Raw genomic sequence first — 17,127 nt, forward strand, 5'->3', positions numbered from 1 at the left:
GGTCAAATATCTCATATGTTTAAAGAGCCATCTTATCCCATTTCTGTACATTGTCCATTCTCTATTGGATTGTTGGTATTATTTGATTTGTGGGAGCTTTTCATATATCCAGGAAATTCTCATACATATTGCATGCAGTATACTGCAGAAATGTGATGTTTGGACCAGAAGAAGCTATCCTGGTATCTAAGACAACTACCCATCTGGCTAAGGATGGAGTGGAAATTGAGCCTGGCCCTTTGAGGACACTGATAAATTCCTCGGCCTGCCTACCAGGAGAGCTCTTGGATGCCTTGACATTAGGATAATTAAATATCGTTATTCTTTAAGGCACTGTTGAGTTTCCAGTAGCTGCAAGTATTTATTTGAGAGGCAGACATTTAGAGCTCCTATCTGCTGCTCAATTCTCTAAATGCCTGCAATAGCCAAAGCTGGGAGCTGGGAACGTAATACAGGTCTTCTATGTGAGTGGCAGGAATCCAATTACTTCAGCCATCATGGCTGCCTTCCAGGGTCTGCGTTAGCAGGAAGCTGGAGTGAGGAATTGGAGCCAGGTCGAACTCAGGTACTCTGATATGGGACACAGGTGTTTCAAACAGCAACTTAACTGCTAGGCCAAACACCTGCCCTAACAGCATTCTTAACAGGCACAAATGATAGGAACCTGATATTCTGGAAACAGTAAAGCAAAACAGTTTTATTACTACTGCATTCATGGAATTATCATAAGCTACTTTTTAGGAATTATCTTCTAGACTCTTTATGTAGACAAAAACTCACAAACAAACAATTTAAAATGATATAATTTATTTTAATATAATGATACATATGTGTACACATATACTATTTTAAAAATAAGCTCGTAAATTATAATCATTATAAAACATAAATCAGCCCTAGTTTAATATTATCAGAGTAGAAGAGCATGTTTATAAGTCAGTCTAACATCGTTGCACTTGCCCTTCAGAGTTAGAATACATAAAAGATTTAGCCCATTGTATTTTATCTTATTTCAGTTTTCATGTTATCATCAAGTATAAATACCCTTAGGAATGTGCCAACTTTTTTTACATCCATATAACCAAAATCTCTTAACAGTTATTAAAGTACCATTAAATCACCTAAAATGAGTAATCTAAAAAAATACTAGCCTAAATTAAAACCCTGAGGAATTAAAATCTTATACAACAGTTTTGGTTAAGTGCAATTTCATGTATGTACTACTTTATTTAAGGTCATATTTGGTAAGGCATAGTAAAAATAAAATCTACATAAGTAACAATCTAATTCTATATTTAATTTCTTGCTACAAAGGTGTTTTGTTTCCCTAAAAAGTAGTTTTTGCTTGTCATTCTGGACCTCTTCACCCATATGCTGGCTTATTTTCTATATTTACAGTAGTTAAAATTTGTGCACTAATTGGAGATACCTTTACAATGGTTCTTCAGCCAAAATGCACCCCAAGAACTACATGGTAGAAAGCTCATGTCCATGTTCTACCATGGCCTGCACAAACTGCTTGAAGACTCGATCCATGTAAGTGGATTGCCTTGGCCAGATTCCTTCCAGAAAACCAATATGGCCTCCATAAGACGTGAGGACCAAAGCAACATTAGGGTTTTGCTTAGCAGTTTCTATTGGAATAGCTTGAGGAAGAAAAGGGGTGGCAGTAAGAGGAAGGAGAGAGAGAAGAAAAAAAACACAGTTACCATTTTTGTTAGGAAAATGAAAATAAATATAAATAAAAAACATCATTAAACGAATATACTCATAAGTAATCAGCATGGCTAAATGGGATGAATCTATTTATATCCACCATCATATCTTTTTTAAAAATATTTATTTATTTATTTGAAAGAGTTACAGAGAGGGTGAGGCAAAGACAGAGACAGAGGTTGGATTTCCATATGCTAGTTCATTCCCCAGATGGCCAGAACAGCCAGGGCTGGGCCAGGCCAAAGCCAGGAGCCAGGAACTTCTTCTGAGTCTCCCACATGAGTGCAAGGGCCCAAGCACTTGGGCCATCTTCTGCTGCTTTCCCAGGCACATTAGCAGGGAGCTGGATCAGAAGTGGAGCAGTTGGGACTTGAACTGGCGCTGACAAGGGATGTTGGCAATGCAGGCAACAGCGCCACAACACAGGCTCCAACCATCATATTTTTAAAAGAAACCGATTTTTTAAATTGACACATAAAATTACATAAATTAGGAGAGGGCATTTTGTGTAGTGTTTAAGATGCTGCTTGGGACACCTGTATCCGTATCAGCTTGAGGCTGAGTCCCAACTCTTCTTCCAACCCAGCTTCCTAATAATGCACATCCCGGTAGGCAGAAAGTGAAGACAAGGACATGGATCCCTGCTACCCACTTGGGAGACCCAGACGGAGTCCCTGGCTTCAGGCTTCAGGCTAAGCCAACCCTGGCTGTTGCAGGCATCTGGGGAATGAATCAGCACACGAGAGTTTTCATTCTCTCTGTCTCTGCCTCTCTTAATCTCTACTTTGTTCTCTGCCTTTTAAATAAAAAAAAAAAATTTAAAAATAAAATGAAAAAATAAGTGGACACTCGAAAAGTAAAAATTAAAAAGAACTGCACAAATTTATGAAGTTAGCTATCTATGTTACAACTGTTTATGGTCATGTACTGGAACTTCATTTTTAGAAGAATTAATCTAAGTTTTAATCATAACACAGAAGTATAAGCTAAGTCTTGTTTGGGGAAATTAAAGTAAGATAACTGAAGGCATGTTAAATACTGTGTTGTATCCACAGCTTCCCCACTTCTATGTTTTTACAGGGAAACCAAGTAATATTAGCACCTTTGTGAGAGTTACAAATCCATTATGTACAATTTTGATTTACTTGACATGAAATCAGATTCCTGAGGCCAATTGGAGGCTGTATTAGAGATTCAAAATTATAATTTTTTAAAAAATATTTACTTATTTATATGAAAGGCAGAGTTATATACAGAGAGAAGGATACAGAGAGAGATCTTCCATCTGCTGGTTAACTCCCCAAGTGGCCACAATGACTGGGGCTGGGCTGTGCCAGGCCAAAACCAGGAGCCTCTTCTGGGTCTCCTCAGTGGGTATAGGGGCCCAAGGACTTGGGTCATCCTCTACTCCTTTCCCAGGTATATTAACAAGGAGCTAGATCGGAAGTGAAGCCAGGACATGAACCGGAACTTATATGGGATTCTGGCACTGCAAGCCTTGAGTTAACCCGCTACACTACAGCACCGGCCCATAAATGCGATTTTTATAGTAAAAACATTTTAGATAGTTAAAGAAATAAACTTCTCCCAAATGATAGCAGTGCTATTTTTGGTCCTTGAAACATGAGTGCTTATATTTTTCCTTTTCAGAATTTATAGTCAAGAGAAAAAAACTTTACTTAGAAAATGTACTGGCTCTATTTGATATTAATTCACCAGTAAGGACTGTCTTTTCATACCCTTACGAAAGTCTTTTTGTATATATTTTATAGGACATGAATTAAAGTTGCTTCATTGTTTCTCCTTTGTTTACAGTTCAGTGAAAATATCAGACTTAAGATCTTTAATGGATCATAACCTGGTGTGAGAAGTATTTTGATCTCAGACACTGCAAGTCTTATCTCCCTCATTCAAATAACGTGGTTGATGTATAATTAGGTCTTCGCATCCTGGGATGAGTTTTAGGGGTAAATGAGCTACCTAAAGGTGAGATCTCCCTAACTCCACGGCCTTCCAAGGAGAGATAGGACATTAACTCACTATCCGAGAGCTGGGCCCTTTCCAAGGTGGTGCTGCTGCTGGACATGAGTCGCCTGTTCTCAGACAACTTGCCAAATCGGACCCCTTACAATGCTGTCTGAGGAACACGCTGAGACACCCTGGAGCAAGGCCCTGTAAGCCGAACTCTTACCCCACAGAGGCCCGGAACGCACACCTGTCCTAAGGCTGCACAGCTCCCATCTTGGGATTGGGCAGGGAACTTGAGGAGGAGGAGGACGTGGCGGTAGCGGTGCGGGAACACACACGGATGGCTTTTTGCTTTGCTTTTTCGCCATACACAGAGTGCCCGACTCACTTCTAATGGAGTTATTTAAGAGCCCCGATTTCACACTCGGGATACACTCGGAGATTTCCAACACTGAGAGCTACAGTCGCAGCAGAAGAACAAAAGGCGGTGTGACATCTGAGTCATGTGAAAGCGGCAGCCTGCCTGTTCTCAGGCTGCAGACAATTGTCCACTATCCCGGCCTGGCGTGACTATTTTAAGAGCTCCCTGGGAAAGGACAGGAAGTAATGAGTCTCAACGTCAAGTGGGTCAGGTTAGGTGCTGGGAAGTTTCCGTTGGCAGAAGAGTGGGTGACATATAAAACTGGATGGGGGAATAGTAGACTTAATCCAGGGAAAACATGCTGCACGGTCAACAGGGAACAGCTGACACGGAGGTTCACAGTCGCATCTTCTCATCTGTAGTCGAATGCCAGAAGTTCCCACTACTTAAAAATTACCTGTGGTTAATCATCAACCACACCATAAAATGGGTTTCCTAGAAAAATGATGGGTGATTTAAAAGTACATATACCTCAGGGGCTTTCTAACATTTTTACAGTAAGTTTTTCAAATGAAGTCCTTGGGGAAACGTTTTTTTAAATATTTAAGGGGAAAGTAAGGAGAAGTTTTAAAAATTACTTTGTAAAATTTCATTAGAAAAATATTAGAGGTCAACTCTACCTACCCTTAAGCTTGTGTGATTGGGGCTGGCGCTGTGGCATAGGGGGTAAAGCCCTGCCTGTGGCACTGGCATCCCATGTGGGCGCCTGTTCTAGTCCCGGCTGCTCTACTTCTGATCCAGCTCTCTGTTAATGTGCCTTGGAAAGCAGAGGGAGATGGCCCAAGTTCTTGGGTCCCCTGTACCCATGAGGGAGACCTGGAGAAGCTTCTGGCTCCTGGGCTTTGGTCTGGCCCAGCCCCAACCCCAGCCCCAGCACCCGCTGTTGCAGCCATTTGGGGAGTGAACCAGCAGATGGAAGATCTCTTTCTCTCTGCCTCTGCCTCTCTGTAACTCTTTCAAATAAATAAATAACCTTGAAAAAAAGAAAAAAAGAAAACATCCTTGTCTCTTTAGAAGGAAAACTTTGGGGAAAAAAAGTTAGTGTGATTACTTCAAATCCTCTTATTTATAGCTTCAATATATGAACATATACACATATATTTTGTTATTAAATTCCACATTTCTAAAAAGTTTTTACATAATTACAAAAAATTTGGGGCCGGTGCTGTGGCGCAGCGGGTTAATGCCCTGGCCTGAAGCATCGGCATCCCATATGGGCGCCGGTTCAAGACCCAGCTGCTCCACTTCCAATCCAGCTCTCTGCTGTGGCCTAGGAGAGCAGTAGAAGATGGCCCAAGTCCTTGGGCCCCTGCACCCGCATGTGAGACCCAGAGGAGGCTCCTGGCTCCTGGCTTCAGATCCGCACAGTTCCAGCCATTGCGGCCAATTGGGGAGTGAACCAGCAGATGGAAGACCTCTCTTTCTCTCTCTGTGTGTAACTCTGACTTTCAAATAAATAAATCAATAAATAAATTTTTAAAAAGAAAAAGATAATCCTTAAAAATAATTATAAAAATTAAAAATTGTATTATCTGTATTTTATTTAAGAGGCAGAAAGAAAGAGACACAGACAGGCACACCTTCTATCTGCTGGTTCACGTCCCAAATGCCCAGGAGTCAAAAATTCAATACAGGTCTCCTACAAGGGGCAGGAACCCAACTATTTGAACCTTCACCTCATACCTTAGCAGGAAGCTGGAACTGAGAGCAGAGCCAGGACTTGAACCCTGGTACTCTAGTATGCGATACAGGCATCACAGGCTACTATTTTTTTTTTTTAAAGATTTATTTATTTATTTGAGAGGCAGAGCTACAGAGAGAGGGAGAGACAGAGAGGTCTTTCATCTGCTGGTTTACTCCCCAGATGGCTGTAACGGCCGGAGCTGGGCCAATCTGAAGCCAGAAGCTAGAAGCTTCCTCTGGATTTCCCATGTGGGTGCAGGGGCCCAAGCACTTGGGTCATCTTCCACTGCTTTCCCAGGCCATAAAGAAAGCAGGATCAGAAGAGGAGAAGCTGGGACATGAACGGTGTCCATGTGGGATGCCAGTGCCACAGGCGGAGGCTTAACCTACCCACAGCACTGGCCCCATAAGCTACATTTTAATCATTATGTCAAATGTCTGCCCTAATTTTATATTTACTGAATTAAGAAAGCAGGAAAGTTGATTTTGGAAAAAAAAGTCTTTTTATACAGTATTCAGGAGAAAAACAGATTTGTTTCCTTCAAATACGACCATCTTCAAATATATGCCACTTTCTGATATATTCAAGGCTATTTTAAAATTTTTTTATTTTATTTTTGAAGGCTTTTTTTTTTTTTTTTTTTTTTTTGACAGGCAGAATGGACAGTGAGAGAGAGACAGAGAGAAAGGTCTTCCTTTTGCCGTTGGTTCACCCTCGCGGCCGGCTCACCGTGCTGATCCGAAGGCAGGAGCCAGGTGCTTCTCCTGGTCTCCCATGGGGTGCAGGGCCCAAGCACTTGGGCTATCCTCCACTGCCTTCCTGGGCCACAGCAGAGAGCTGGCCTGGAAGAGGGGCACCCGGGACAGGATCGGTGCCCCGACCGGGACTAGAACCTGCTGTGCTGGCGCCGCAAGGCGGAGGATTAGCTATTGAGCTGCGGCAACGGCGAAGGCTATTGTTTTTATCAAAATGTCAAGTTATCTTTCAGGTTCAAAGGGAAGTAAAACTTAAAATTCCTCTGTATAAGAACCTCCAGTGACATAGTAGGCTAAGCCTCCGACTGCAGCACTGACATCCCATATGGGTGCCAGTTCGTGTTTCAGCTGTTCCATTTCTGATCCAGCTCCCTGCTAATGGCCTGGAAAAGCAGTGGAAGGTGGCCCAAGTGCTTGGGCTGCTGCACCCACTTGGGATCGGCCCCGCTGTGGCCGTTGTGGCCATTTGTGGAGTGAACCAGCGATGGAAGATATCTTTCTCTCTCTCTCTGTCTCCCCCTCTCTCTGTAGCTCAGCCTCCCAAATAAATAAATATAAATCTAAAAAAGAAAAAAAAAAAGAACCTAGGGAAGAGAGGCAAGTAATGACAATGTTCTCTTGAGGCAGAAACAATGGAACATAAATTGTCCAAAAAACAGTATATTTGATAAGAAAGAAATGTTATAAAACTGAGAACAAGCAAAATAGTAAGAGGCACAACTTGTTCTGAGGCTCATACACTGAAATAGATAAAGCTCTGAAAATATTTCAGTGGTCTGTAACATTTATATACTAAGTCATGAGTATCTGGTTTTTTTTTTCTCCCACAGTGGAAAATATAACTGACATCTTATTTATAACTGCATTTTCTTAAAAAGAACATTATTTCAAGAGGTAACTCACGCTAGCATATATACAGAAATAATAGCATTACCATGCCTGGGTGAGAAAACATCATCCACAGAATTCAGACACAACACTGGAATCCCTACAGATTTCAGTCTGAGGTTGGGACTGGCATCGGTGTAATAATCATCAATTGTCCGGTATCCAAACATGACTGAGGTGAATCGTTTATCAAACTCTCTGATGGATTTAGCCTGAAAAATGAAAACAAATTGTATCTACTCTTGGACTCCAAAAAAGGAAATAAGAAGAACACAGTGAGTTTCTGCCTACCTTCATGACATGATCCATATCAATTTGCTTGACAAACATGTGTCGGTGCCTAGAACAAAAGAATTTCCAAAATAAAAAACGAGGTCATTCCTACTTCAAAGACCAAAGATACATAATCATAACTAAGCCATCTAAAACAAGGCATAATGTTGGTACTCAATAAATATTTGCTTCATCAAAGACAGCAGGAGTTGTACACTGATGTTTGTTCTAAAGGCATTTTTATAGTATTTTTTTAACCAAGGAAGAATGATCCACTTCTATAATAGTAAAAATAAATGTATTATTGTATAATAACCTGTATCTACACGCTGCTGCTAATAATAACCAATTTGATCAAAGAGGTCTTATTTAGACTGAGAAATTGCTTGAAGACACATTTTTAAAAATATATTTATTTTCCAGGAGCCAGGAGTTTCTTCCAGGTCTCTCATGTGGGTGGCAGTGGCCCTAGCACTTGGGCCATCTTCCACTGCTTTTCCCATGCCATTATCAGGGGGATGGATTAGAAGTGGAGCAGCTGGGGCATAAACCTGTGCCAATATGGGATGCTGGTGTCGCAAGCAGTGGCTTTACCCACTGTCCCTACACCACAAGGCCAGCCACAGAAGACATTATTTGAGATTGCTATATTAAAGGTTAGAATTTGTACTTTTACCTCCTTTTAAAATATCAGTCATTCTTGCTGTATAACTGATATTTTAATTTGAATCCCTCTTTAGTTTTTTGCCTTTGACCCCTACCTCATTAGCCACTTGAGTACTTACTGTTCTGATGGTTTGTTATATTTTTAGCAATACAGGTAGAACATACCTAATCCAAAAATCTGAAACCTTGTGAGCAGTGACATGACAGCACAAATGGAAAATTCCACACCAATCTCACATGACGGGATGCAGTCAACATGCACAACAAAATCATTAAAAATCGTTGTGTAAAATTATGTTCAGACTGCATACTTAAGGTATATATGAAACATAAATGAATTCTGTGTTCAGATTTAGGTCCCATCCTCAACATATCTCACTACATACATGAAAATATCCCAAATATGAAATCCAAAACACTTTTGGTCCTAAGCATTTCAGATAAGGGATACTCAGCCTGTATTTATCAACAATATCTGTATTTTCACAAACAGTTTAAGTTTAAATCCAATGTTCAATGTCGATTTTCAGTATAAAAATCATATACAGAGGCCAGCATTGTGGCGTAGCAGGTTAAGATGCTGCTTGTGTAGGGCCAGTGCTGTGGCCTAGTGGGTTAAGCCTCTGCCTATAGTGCCAGAATCCCACATGGGTGCCGTATCCCAGCTGCTACACTTCCAATCCAGCTCTCTGCTGTGGCCTGGGAAAGCAGTAGAAGATGGCCCAAGTGCTTGGGTCCCTGCACCCACATGGAAGACGTGGAAGAAGCTCCTGTCTCCTGGCTTCAGACTGGCTAAGCTCCGGCCGTTGGGACCATCTGGGGAGTGACCAGAGGATGGAAAACCTTTCTCTCTGTCGCTCCCTCTCTCCATCTGTACTCTAAATAAATAAATAAAATCTTTTTTAGAAAGATGCCGCTTGTGATTTAAGCATCCCATATGGGCACTGGTTTCTGTCCCGGTTGCTTCATTTTCAATCTAGCTCCCTACTAATGGCTTGGGAAAAGCAGCAGCAGATGACCCAAGTGCTTGGGCCCCTGCCACTCACATGGGAGACCTGGATGAAGCTCCTGGCTCCTGGTTTCGGCCTGGCCCAGCCCAAGCCATTGCAGCCATCTGGGGAGTGAGCCATCTGCTGATGGAAGACCTCTCACTCTTTTTCTCTCTCCATCCCCATAATACTTTCAACTAAATAAATCTTTAAAAAGAAAAGTCATATACAAATTAACTGCATGTTTATTTAGAGTTATATTTAAGTTGAGCAATTCACTTAAAAGTGCATGGTAACAATCATAAAAAAAGGAAATATCTATGTTCTTTGCTGAGATGAACTTTACTGCACAAAGAATTCTGGAAAAATTAATACACAGACTGTGATAATGTAAGAACTTATAGGAGGGGCTGGTACTGTGGCGCAGTGGGTTAAAGCCCCAGCCTGAAGTGCTGGCATGCCACATGGGCAATGGTTTGAGTACCAGCTGCTCCACTTCCTATCCAGCTCCCTGCAAATGCTTCTGGAAAGAAGCAGAGGATGGCCCAAGTCCTTGGGCCCCTGCGCCCACGTGGGAGACCCGCAAGAATCTCCTGGCTTCAAATTGGCTCAGCTCCGGCTGTTGTGGCCATCTGGGGAGTGAACAGCAGATGGAAGGCCTCTTTCTGTCTCTCTACCTCTCTCTGTAACTCTTTAAAAAAAAATAGAATAAATTTTAAAAAAGAAAGATGAGAATTTCCAAGTGAACTGCATTCGCCCATCTCTCTGACACACTGGGCTTGTAGGCATGTGCTTAAGGGGCTCATATTATTCTGCACTGAAAACATTTGCTCATAGTTACAGTTATGAAAGAAGTTGGTACTGATAAAATCAGCAGCAAGTAGAGAACAGAGAAATAGCCCGAAATGTTGCCTGACACATTACACAGTAATGTTTTTAAGTCTTTAAGAATAATTTAGAAGAATGATTCAGAACAGTGACTTTCAAAGTGGGAGCACATAGCTCATGGGTAATACAAGACAACCCACTGCGTACAGAAAGAAAATGACAATTTTTATTTTTATCTCTATTTTTAGCTTGCACTTTACATTTTAAATTTTGTATGCATTACAATTTACGGTATAGAGAATATTTTAGTACAGTAGTAGTTGAATATAATGTATAAATAAATACACACATATTGGCAGTGTTATGCTTTAAAATATTTTATGATGGGGCACGTATTCTAAAAAGTTTGGAGGGAAAAGATTTCACAGATGACTCACTTATTAACTGAAGACTGCAGACAGGTGGTCAAATAGTAATTAAAAAGCAGCCAGTTGAGTGGTTTCTCCAATGACTCTGAACAAGCAAAAGTATTCCAACCAACTGAGAAAGTTGCAGCTGCCATCAAAGGAGTTTTGGTCCCAATTTTGCCCAGGTAATTTAGAAGCAGCATTCTAAGACAAGGAGAAAGAGGAAATTTGGTGATTCACTTGCTACATAATCCAAAGCAGATAATTTTTTTTTCATTTATTAAACTTTTATTTAATGAATATACATTTCCAAAGTACAGCTTATGGGTTAGCGGTGGGCCTCATATTAACTATAGAGAGGAAAAAGATACACCAACGTTTAAGTCGTTTAGCTTAGAAAAGCACCCACGTATCTTTGTTCTTTCCTGATGTTCATCTATGTGCTTATTTCACTTGCAGTCGACTCAACTTTGAATGGGACAAATCACACAATTATTCCTTGCATACTTGTATGGATCCGTCTAAGAAGTAAATAATGAGAGAAATTCATCCTGAGAATGTTTTCAAATGTGGCTACGGGTTGGAATCACCTGGAGAGGCTGTAAAACCACTACTGATGTCTGGGGTAGACCCCTGGGATTCTGAGATAATTGTCCTGGGTGGCCATATGAGTCACCTGGGCGTGCTTGCACCTGACAGCAAGGGGTGGAAGTGGCACTCAGGAGTAGGAAGATCCAGGGGTAGACAAACCCATGTAGGTGTAGATGGTTCTTGTTGGTTACTCAGCAGCAAAATAATATTACCCTCAAGAAAGGCTCAAAAAGATTAAATTTTATCACCTAAAGAAAAAAAAAAATCCTAAGGTGGGGGGAGGAGGAAGCTGTAGAAAGAACCCATGGATGGGGCCGGCACCTGCAGTGCCAACATCCCATATGGGCACCAGTTTGAGTCCTGGCTGCTCTACTTCTGATCCAGCTCTCTGCTATGTCCTGGGAAAGCAGTAGAAGATGGTCTAAGTCCGTGGGACCCTGCATCCACGTGGGAGACCTGGAGGAAGCTCCTGGCTCTTGGCTTCGGATCGGCTCAGCTCCAGCCATTGCGGTCATCTGGGACGTGAACCAATGGATGGAAGTCCTCTCTCTCTCTGCCTCTCTGTAACTCTTTCAAATAAATAAATCTTCAAAAAAAAAAATAAATAAAAAGAAAGAACCCATGGATTAAGAGATACTGTAAAATCAAAGAAAGAAATAGCTAACGGAGAAACATAACACTGACTTTATATTTGATGGTATTTAGGAATGACTTAATAATGTTCAGGTGAGATAACAGTATTACGTCTTTGCTTTTTCTTGTTGTTTAAAAGATACTCTACCTTTTGGAGATACCAACTGTAATAACAGTAAGTCACATCTGAGATTTAGTTCACAATAATTAGAATGGGGGACTGTTTAGCCTAGAGTTTAAGATGTCCACAGCCCTTATCAGAAAGCCTGGGTTCAATACTGGCCTCTGGCTTCTGATTCCAGTTTCCTGCTACTGCAGACCCTGGGAGGCATTGGTGATGGCTCAAATAGTTAGGTGCTGTGGGATACTTGGACTGAGTTCCCAGCTCCCGGCTTTGGAACGCCCTCGTCTCAGCCATTGTAGGCAGTTGGAGAGGGAACCAGCAAATAAGAGCACTCACCTCTCAAATGAATAAATAAAATAATCAGAGTTGGGAGTGAATGGGGGAGGAGGGTGACACTGATGGAACAAGTGTATCCATGTGCTGTTAATTATTGAAGCTGCATGATGAGTCCATGGGGACTATTCCTGTCTTTTTTTTTTTTTTTTTTTGGACAGGCAGAGTGGACAGTGAAAGAGACAGAGAGAAAGGTCTTCCTTTTTGCCGTTGGTTCACCCTCCAATGGCCGCCGTGGTAGGCACGCTGCGGCCAGCGCACCGCGCTGATCCGATGGCAGGAGCCAGGTGCTTCTCCTGGTCTCCCATGGGGTGCAGGGCCCAAGCACTTGGGCCATCCTCCACTGCACTCCCTGGCCACAGCAGAGAGCTGGCCTGGAAGAGGGGCAACCGGGACAGGATCGGTGCCCCGACCGGGACTAGAACCCGGTGTGCCGGCACCGCAAGGCGGAGGATTAGCCTAGTGAGCCGCGGTGCTGGCCTTTTTTTTTTTTTTTTTTTTTTTGACAGGCAGAGTTAGTGAGAGAAAGAGAGACATAGAGAAAGGTCTTCCTTCCGTTGGTTCACTCCCCAAATGGCTGCTACTGCTGGCGCGCTGCGCCGATCCAAAGCCAGGAGCCAGGTGCTTCCTCCTGGTCTTCCATGCAGGTGCAGGGGCCAAAACTTGGGCCATCCTCAACTGCCTTCCCGGGCCACAGTAGAGAGCTGGATTGGAAGAGGAGCAACTGGGACAGAATCCGGCGCCCCAACCAGGACTAGAACCTGGGATGCCAGCGCCGCAGGTGGAGGATTAGCCTAGTGAGCCGTGGTGCTGGCCTATTCCTGTGTTTTATATACATACACAGTTATAGTCCTCCTTCAGGATCCATATGGGATTGGTTCCAGGATGCCACTCAGATGCCAGCATCTGTGGTGCATAGAACTAACTACACACTTTCTTCCATAGACTTTAAAATTCAGAGGTGGGGAACATCCAGCCCACAGGCCATTTAAGGCCCACAGAAATCGTTTGGTCTGGTCCTGCCAAGGCAACTGCAGGCAGGACTTGAAATTCAATAAATCTATAGTAGGACAATTTTAAGCTGATAATTTTGTATGGCCTATGGGTAATGTTATAAATGTCCAAAGGGCCCTTGGTAGGAAAAGGTTTCCCACCCCTGCATCACCTCTAGATTCCTTAGAATATCTAACACAATGTAGATGCCATGTGAATGGCTGTTATACTTACTGTTTAAGGAAAAATGACAAAAAATAAACAAAACCTCTGGGCATGATGCAGTTATTTTTCCTTGGGTATTTTCTCCTCCCCCTCCACTTTTTGTGTATAGAAAGGATATTTTGTTACTTTAAGTTATAGAACACAAACTTTTATATTTCCATTAAAATTCCTTTTAAATTTATTTATTTGAAAGAGAGAGGGAGAAGAAAGGGTAGAGGGAAAGGGGGAGGGACAGAAGGAGGGAAGGAGGGAGAAAGAGGAAAAGGAAAGGGGGTCGGGAGAGGGAGAGCACCCATCTGCTGGTTCAATTTCCAAATGTTCCCCAAGCTGAAACTAGGTTGATCTGAAACCAGGAGTAGGAACTCGATCCCACAGGGTTGCGGGGAGGAGCCCAATTACTTGAGCTGTCATCATTGCCTCCCAGGGTCTGCAGTAGCAGAAGTTGGGGTCAGGAGTCAAAGATGGGTATTGAATCTAAGTACTCTGCTATGGGGTGCAGGTGTCTTAACTAATAAGCTAAATACTCACCCCCATTTCCACTTTTCAAAACAGAAATTTACCCTTCACAATGGGGCCTGGGTACAAATGAAGTATTTAATCCTAATCAACTAACTTTTAGGACAAAGTACCTCTTTAATGACAAAGTGTCCGTATCAATTGTTTCTTAATGAATTTTTTAAAGATTTATTTATTTGGGGCTGGTGCTGTAGTCTAGTGGGTTAAGTTACAGCCTGCAGCATTGGCATTCAATATGGGCACTGGTTGGAGTCCTGGTTGTTCCATTTTTGATCCAGCTCCCTGCTAATGCACCTGGGAAACCAGAAGAGGATGGCTCAGGTCCTTGGGCTCATGCACCCGCATTGTAGACCCAGAAGAAGCTCCTGGTTCCTGGCTTCTGCCTGACCCAGCCCTGGCCTTGCAGCCATTTGGAGAGTGAAGCAGTGGGTGGAAGACTTCTGTCTCTGTCTCTCCCTCTCTTTCTCTGTAACACTGCCTTTCAAAATAAGTAAAATAATTTTTTTAAAAAATTATTTATTTGAAATGGAGAGTTGGGGGGTGGTGGAGAGAAGAAAGAGAGGGTGAGCTTGATTTCCCATCTAGTGGTTCACTCTCCAAATGCCTGCAATAGCTAGGGCAGTGCCAGGTTGAAGCCAGGAGCCTGAAACTCCATCCATGTCTCCCACACGGATGACAGGGGCAAAAGTACTTTGGCAATCTTCCACTCCTTTCCCAGGCACATTAGGAAGAAGCTGGATTGGAAGCAGAGCAGCTGGGACTTGAATTGGCACACCAGTATGGGATGCTGGCATTATAAGTGGCAGCTTATTTCACTGTACCGCAATATCAGCTCCCAATGTTAAATGTTTTATGTACAAGATAAAGATTTATAAACATTTTGGTATTTTTTTAAACTTTCCTACCACACCTTAAGAGCAGTGGGAATATTTCTGATCCTCAGTTGGTTAAAGCCATGGATGCAGAACTCAAGAATATGGAGGGTTGATTATATTTGGAATTTTCTATGGTTTTAATTTATTTACTTTTAATATTTATTTATTTGAGAAGCAGAGAGACACCCAGAGAGAGAATGCTCCCATCTGTTGGTTCACTCTGCAAACTCCTGCAACGCTCCCTGACTGGGGCTGAGGCTGGGAGTCGGGAATGCCATCCACGTCTCCCACGTGGGTGGCAGGAACCCAGCTACCTGAGCCATCACTGCTGCTTCCCAGGATTAGCATTATCAGGAACCTGCAGTCAGGAGCTGGGAACAGATATTGAACCCAGGCACTCCAATATGGGATATGGGCATCTTTTTTAAATGAATGAATGAATTTAATTTCGAGAATGAAAGAGAGACAGATGGAGAAAGAGAGAACGAGCGAGCACCCATTGTTCCACTGTTGCTTCACTCCCCAAATGCTCACAATCACCAGAGCTGGGCTAGGGCCAAAGCCAGAGCGAGAAACTTAACCCACCCACTAGGGTGGTGGGAACCCAACCACTTAGGTCACCACTGCTGCTCCCAGGGCCTCCATTAGCAGTTAGCTGCAGTCAGGAGCGGAGCCAGGCATCAAACCCAGGCACTCTGATACAGCACATGCATGTCCTAACTTGTGTGTTAACCACTGTGCAAAACACCTGTCCCTCTGCATTTTTAAAAAATATTTATTTATTTATTGGAAAGGCAGAGTGACAGAGAGAGGGGCAGATTTTCCTTCTGCTGTTTCACTCAAATGGCTGCAATGGCCAGGGCAGGGCCAGGCTGAAGCCAGGAGCCTGGAACTTCATCCAGGTCTTCCACGTGGATGCAGGAGCCCAAGTACTTGGGCCACACTTTGCTGCTTTCCTAAGCACATTAGCAAGAAGCTGGATCAAGAATGAAGCAGCTGGGATTCAAACCAGCACCCATATGGGATGCTGGCTTCACAGGCTGTGAGGCTCAATGAACTATGCCACTGTGCCACAATGCTCCCCGCCCCGCCCCCCCCAATACTTTTAGGCTTTGTTTAGCAGCTCACTGGAAGACTGGAATCTGATTGAGTCTAGAATGACATGGACTCCCTGTCTAGAGTCAGTCTAGGTTCAAAGCTGGCTCATGGGATCACGGGCCTGGGGTTCCCCCCAGCACAAGGGGCCCTAGGCATAAGGATCTTCCACAGGCCGTGCTTTTGTGTTGCATCTTGGGAAGAAAGCTGTCAAGTGTCTGCAGGAATGGTCACAGTGCTAGGCAACTAGAAAGAGTGCTTCCTTCAAGCAATTTACAAGACATTAACATTCAACCAGCTGTGAAGGCTAACGGTCAAGTTTTGCCTCCGGGCACCAGGGCTTTAAGGCTGCACAAACTGGCATTTCCCAGCAGCTTCTGAAGACAGAATCTGGGCTTGCTGATGTAAGGCCTGGCCTTTAAAAAAATCAGTCCAGAATTTATATGATTAAGGGGGAAAAATTCAATTCCCTCCCTGCCCTTTAAGGTACACATTATGGAACAAAAGAAATAGAAGCTAAATTCTGTCCACTAAGCACAGATGAGAGATCTGCCTGGGTTTTCTGCCTTGGTTGCGAATTTTTCCTTTACTAGGTCAAGTCAGACCTTCCATGCTAATGTAAGAAATGTAGTCTTCTTTTCTCAGTTTTATGTTTTATCAGTATCTAAAAGGCTGTGGTTAAAATCTAATTTTTTCTTTTTAATGGCATATACTCCTAAGATGTTTTGAAACTGAAATGACAGATAGATCAATTATAAAATCAAGAAAAAAAGCATAATTTTCTATCTCAAGTGTATGCTGATTTAAAAAAGTAGTTTGGACGATGGTTCAAGGATTCTAAAGCACAGTAAAATGCCAGATAAGAATTTTGTATTTCCTTAAGTTCACTATCACTGGAACACAAATATATAAACAATTATTAGTAGACATAGCCTAAATATAAACACGGTAAATACAAGTTCCAAATAAGCCCCAATGTAATGACAAACAGAACAAAGGATAATAATATTCACACACATCAAACAGTAGTTGGAGTAGGGGATTAACAACAGAATTTCAGTTTCTAGGAGAACATTCCACAGTAGGTCCACTTGCCCAGCAACAAAACAAAACAAAGCAAAACAAAATACTACCTAGGGAAACCCAA

The 17,127-nt window shown here is 42.6% G+C and overlaps 1 protein-coding gene across 1 annotated transcript in view; it reads right to left on the reverse strand.

Moving 5' to 3' along the window:
* Window positions 1-838: 838 nt before the first annotated feature.
* Window positions 839-17,127, reverse strand: part of ABHD3 (abhydrolase domain containing 3, phospholipase) — a 56,947-nt gene continuing 40,658 nt past the window's right edge. The window contains exons 6-9 of the mRNA XM_062200236.1: window positions 10,626-10,799; window positions 7,724-7,772; window positions 7,479-7,644; window positions 839-1,646 (exon numbers count right to left, since the gene is read on the reverse strand). Of these exons, the coding sequence (XP_062056220.1) occupies window positions 1,468-1,646; window positions 7,479-7,644; window positions 7,724-7,772; window positions 10,626-10,799 (568 nt within the window). The 3' untranslated portion in view covers window positions 839-1,467. The remainder of the gene's footprint in view (window positions 1,647-7,478; window positions 7,645-7,723; window positions 7,773-10,625; window positions 10,800-17,127) is intronic.

This window comes from Lepus europaeus, chromosome 9 (genome assembly GCF_033115175.1).
Source record: "Lepus europaeus isolate LE1 chromosome 9, mLepTim1.pri, whole genome shotgun sequence".
Classification (NCBI taxonomy): domain Eukaryota; kingdom Metazoa; phylum Chordata; class Mammalia; order Lagomorpha; family Leporidae; genus Lepus; species Lepus europaeus.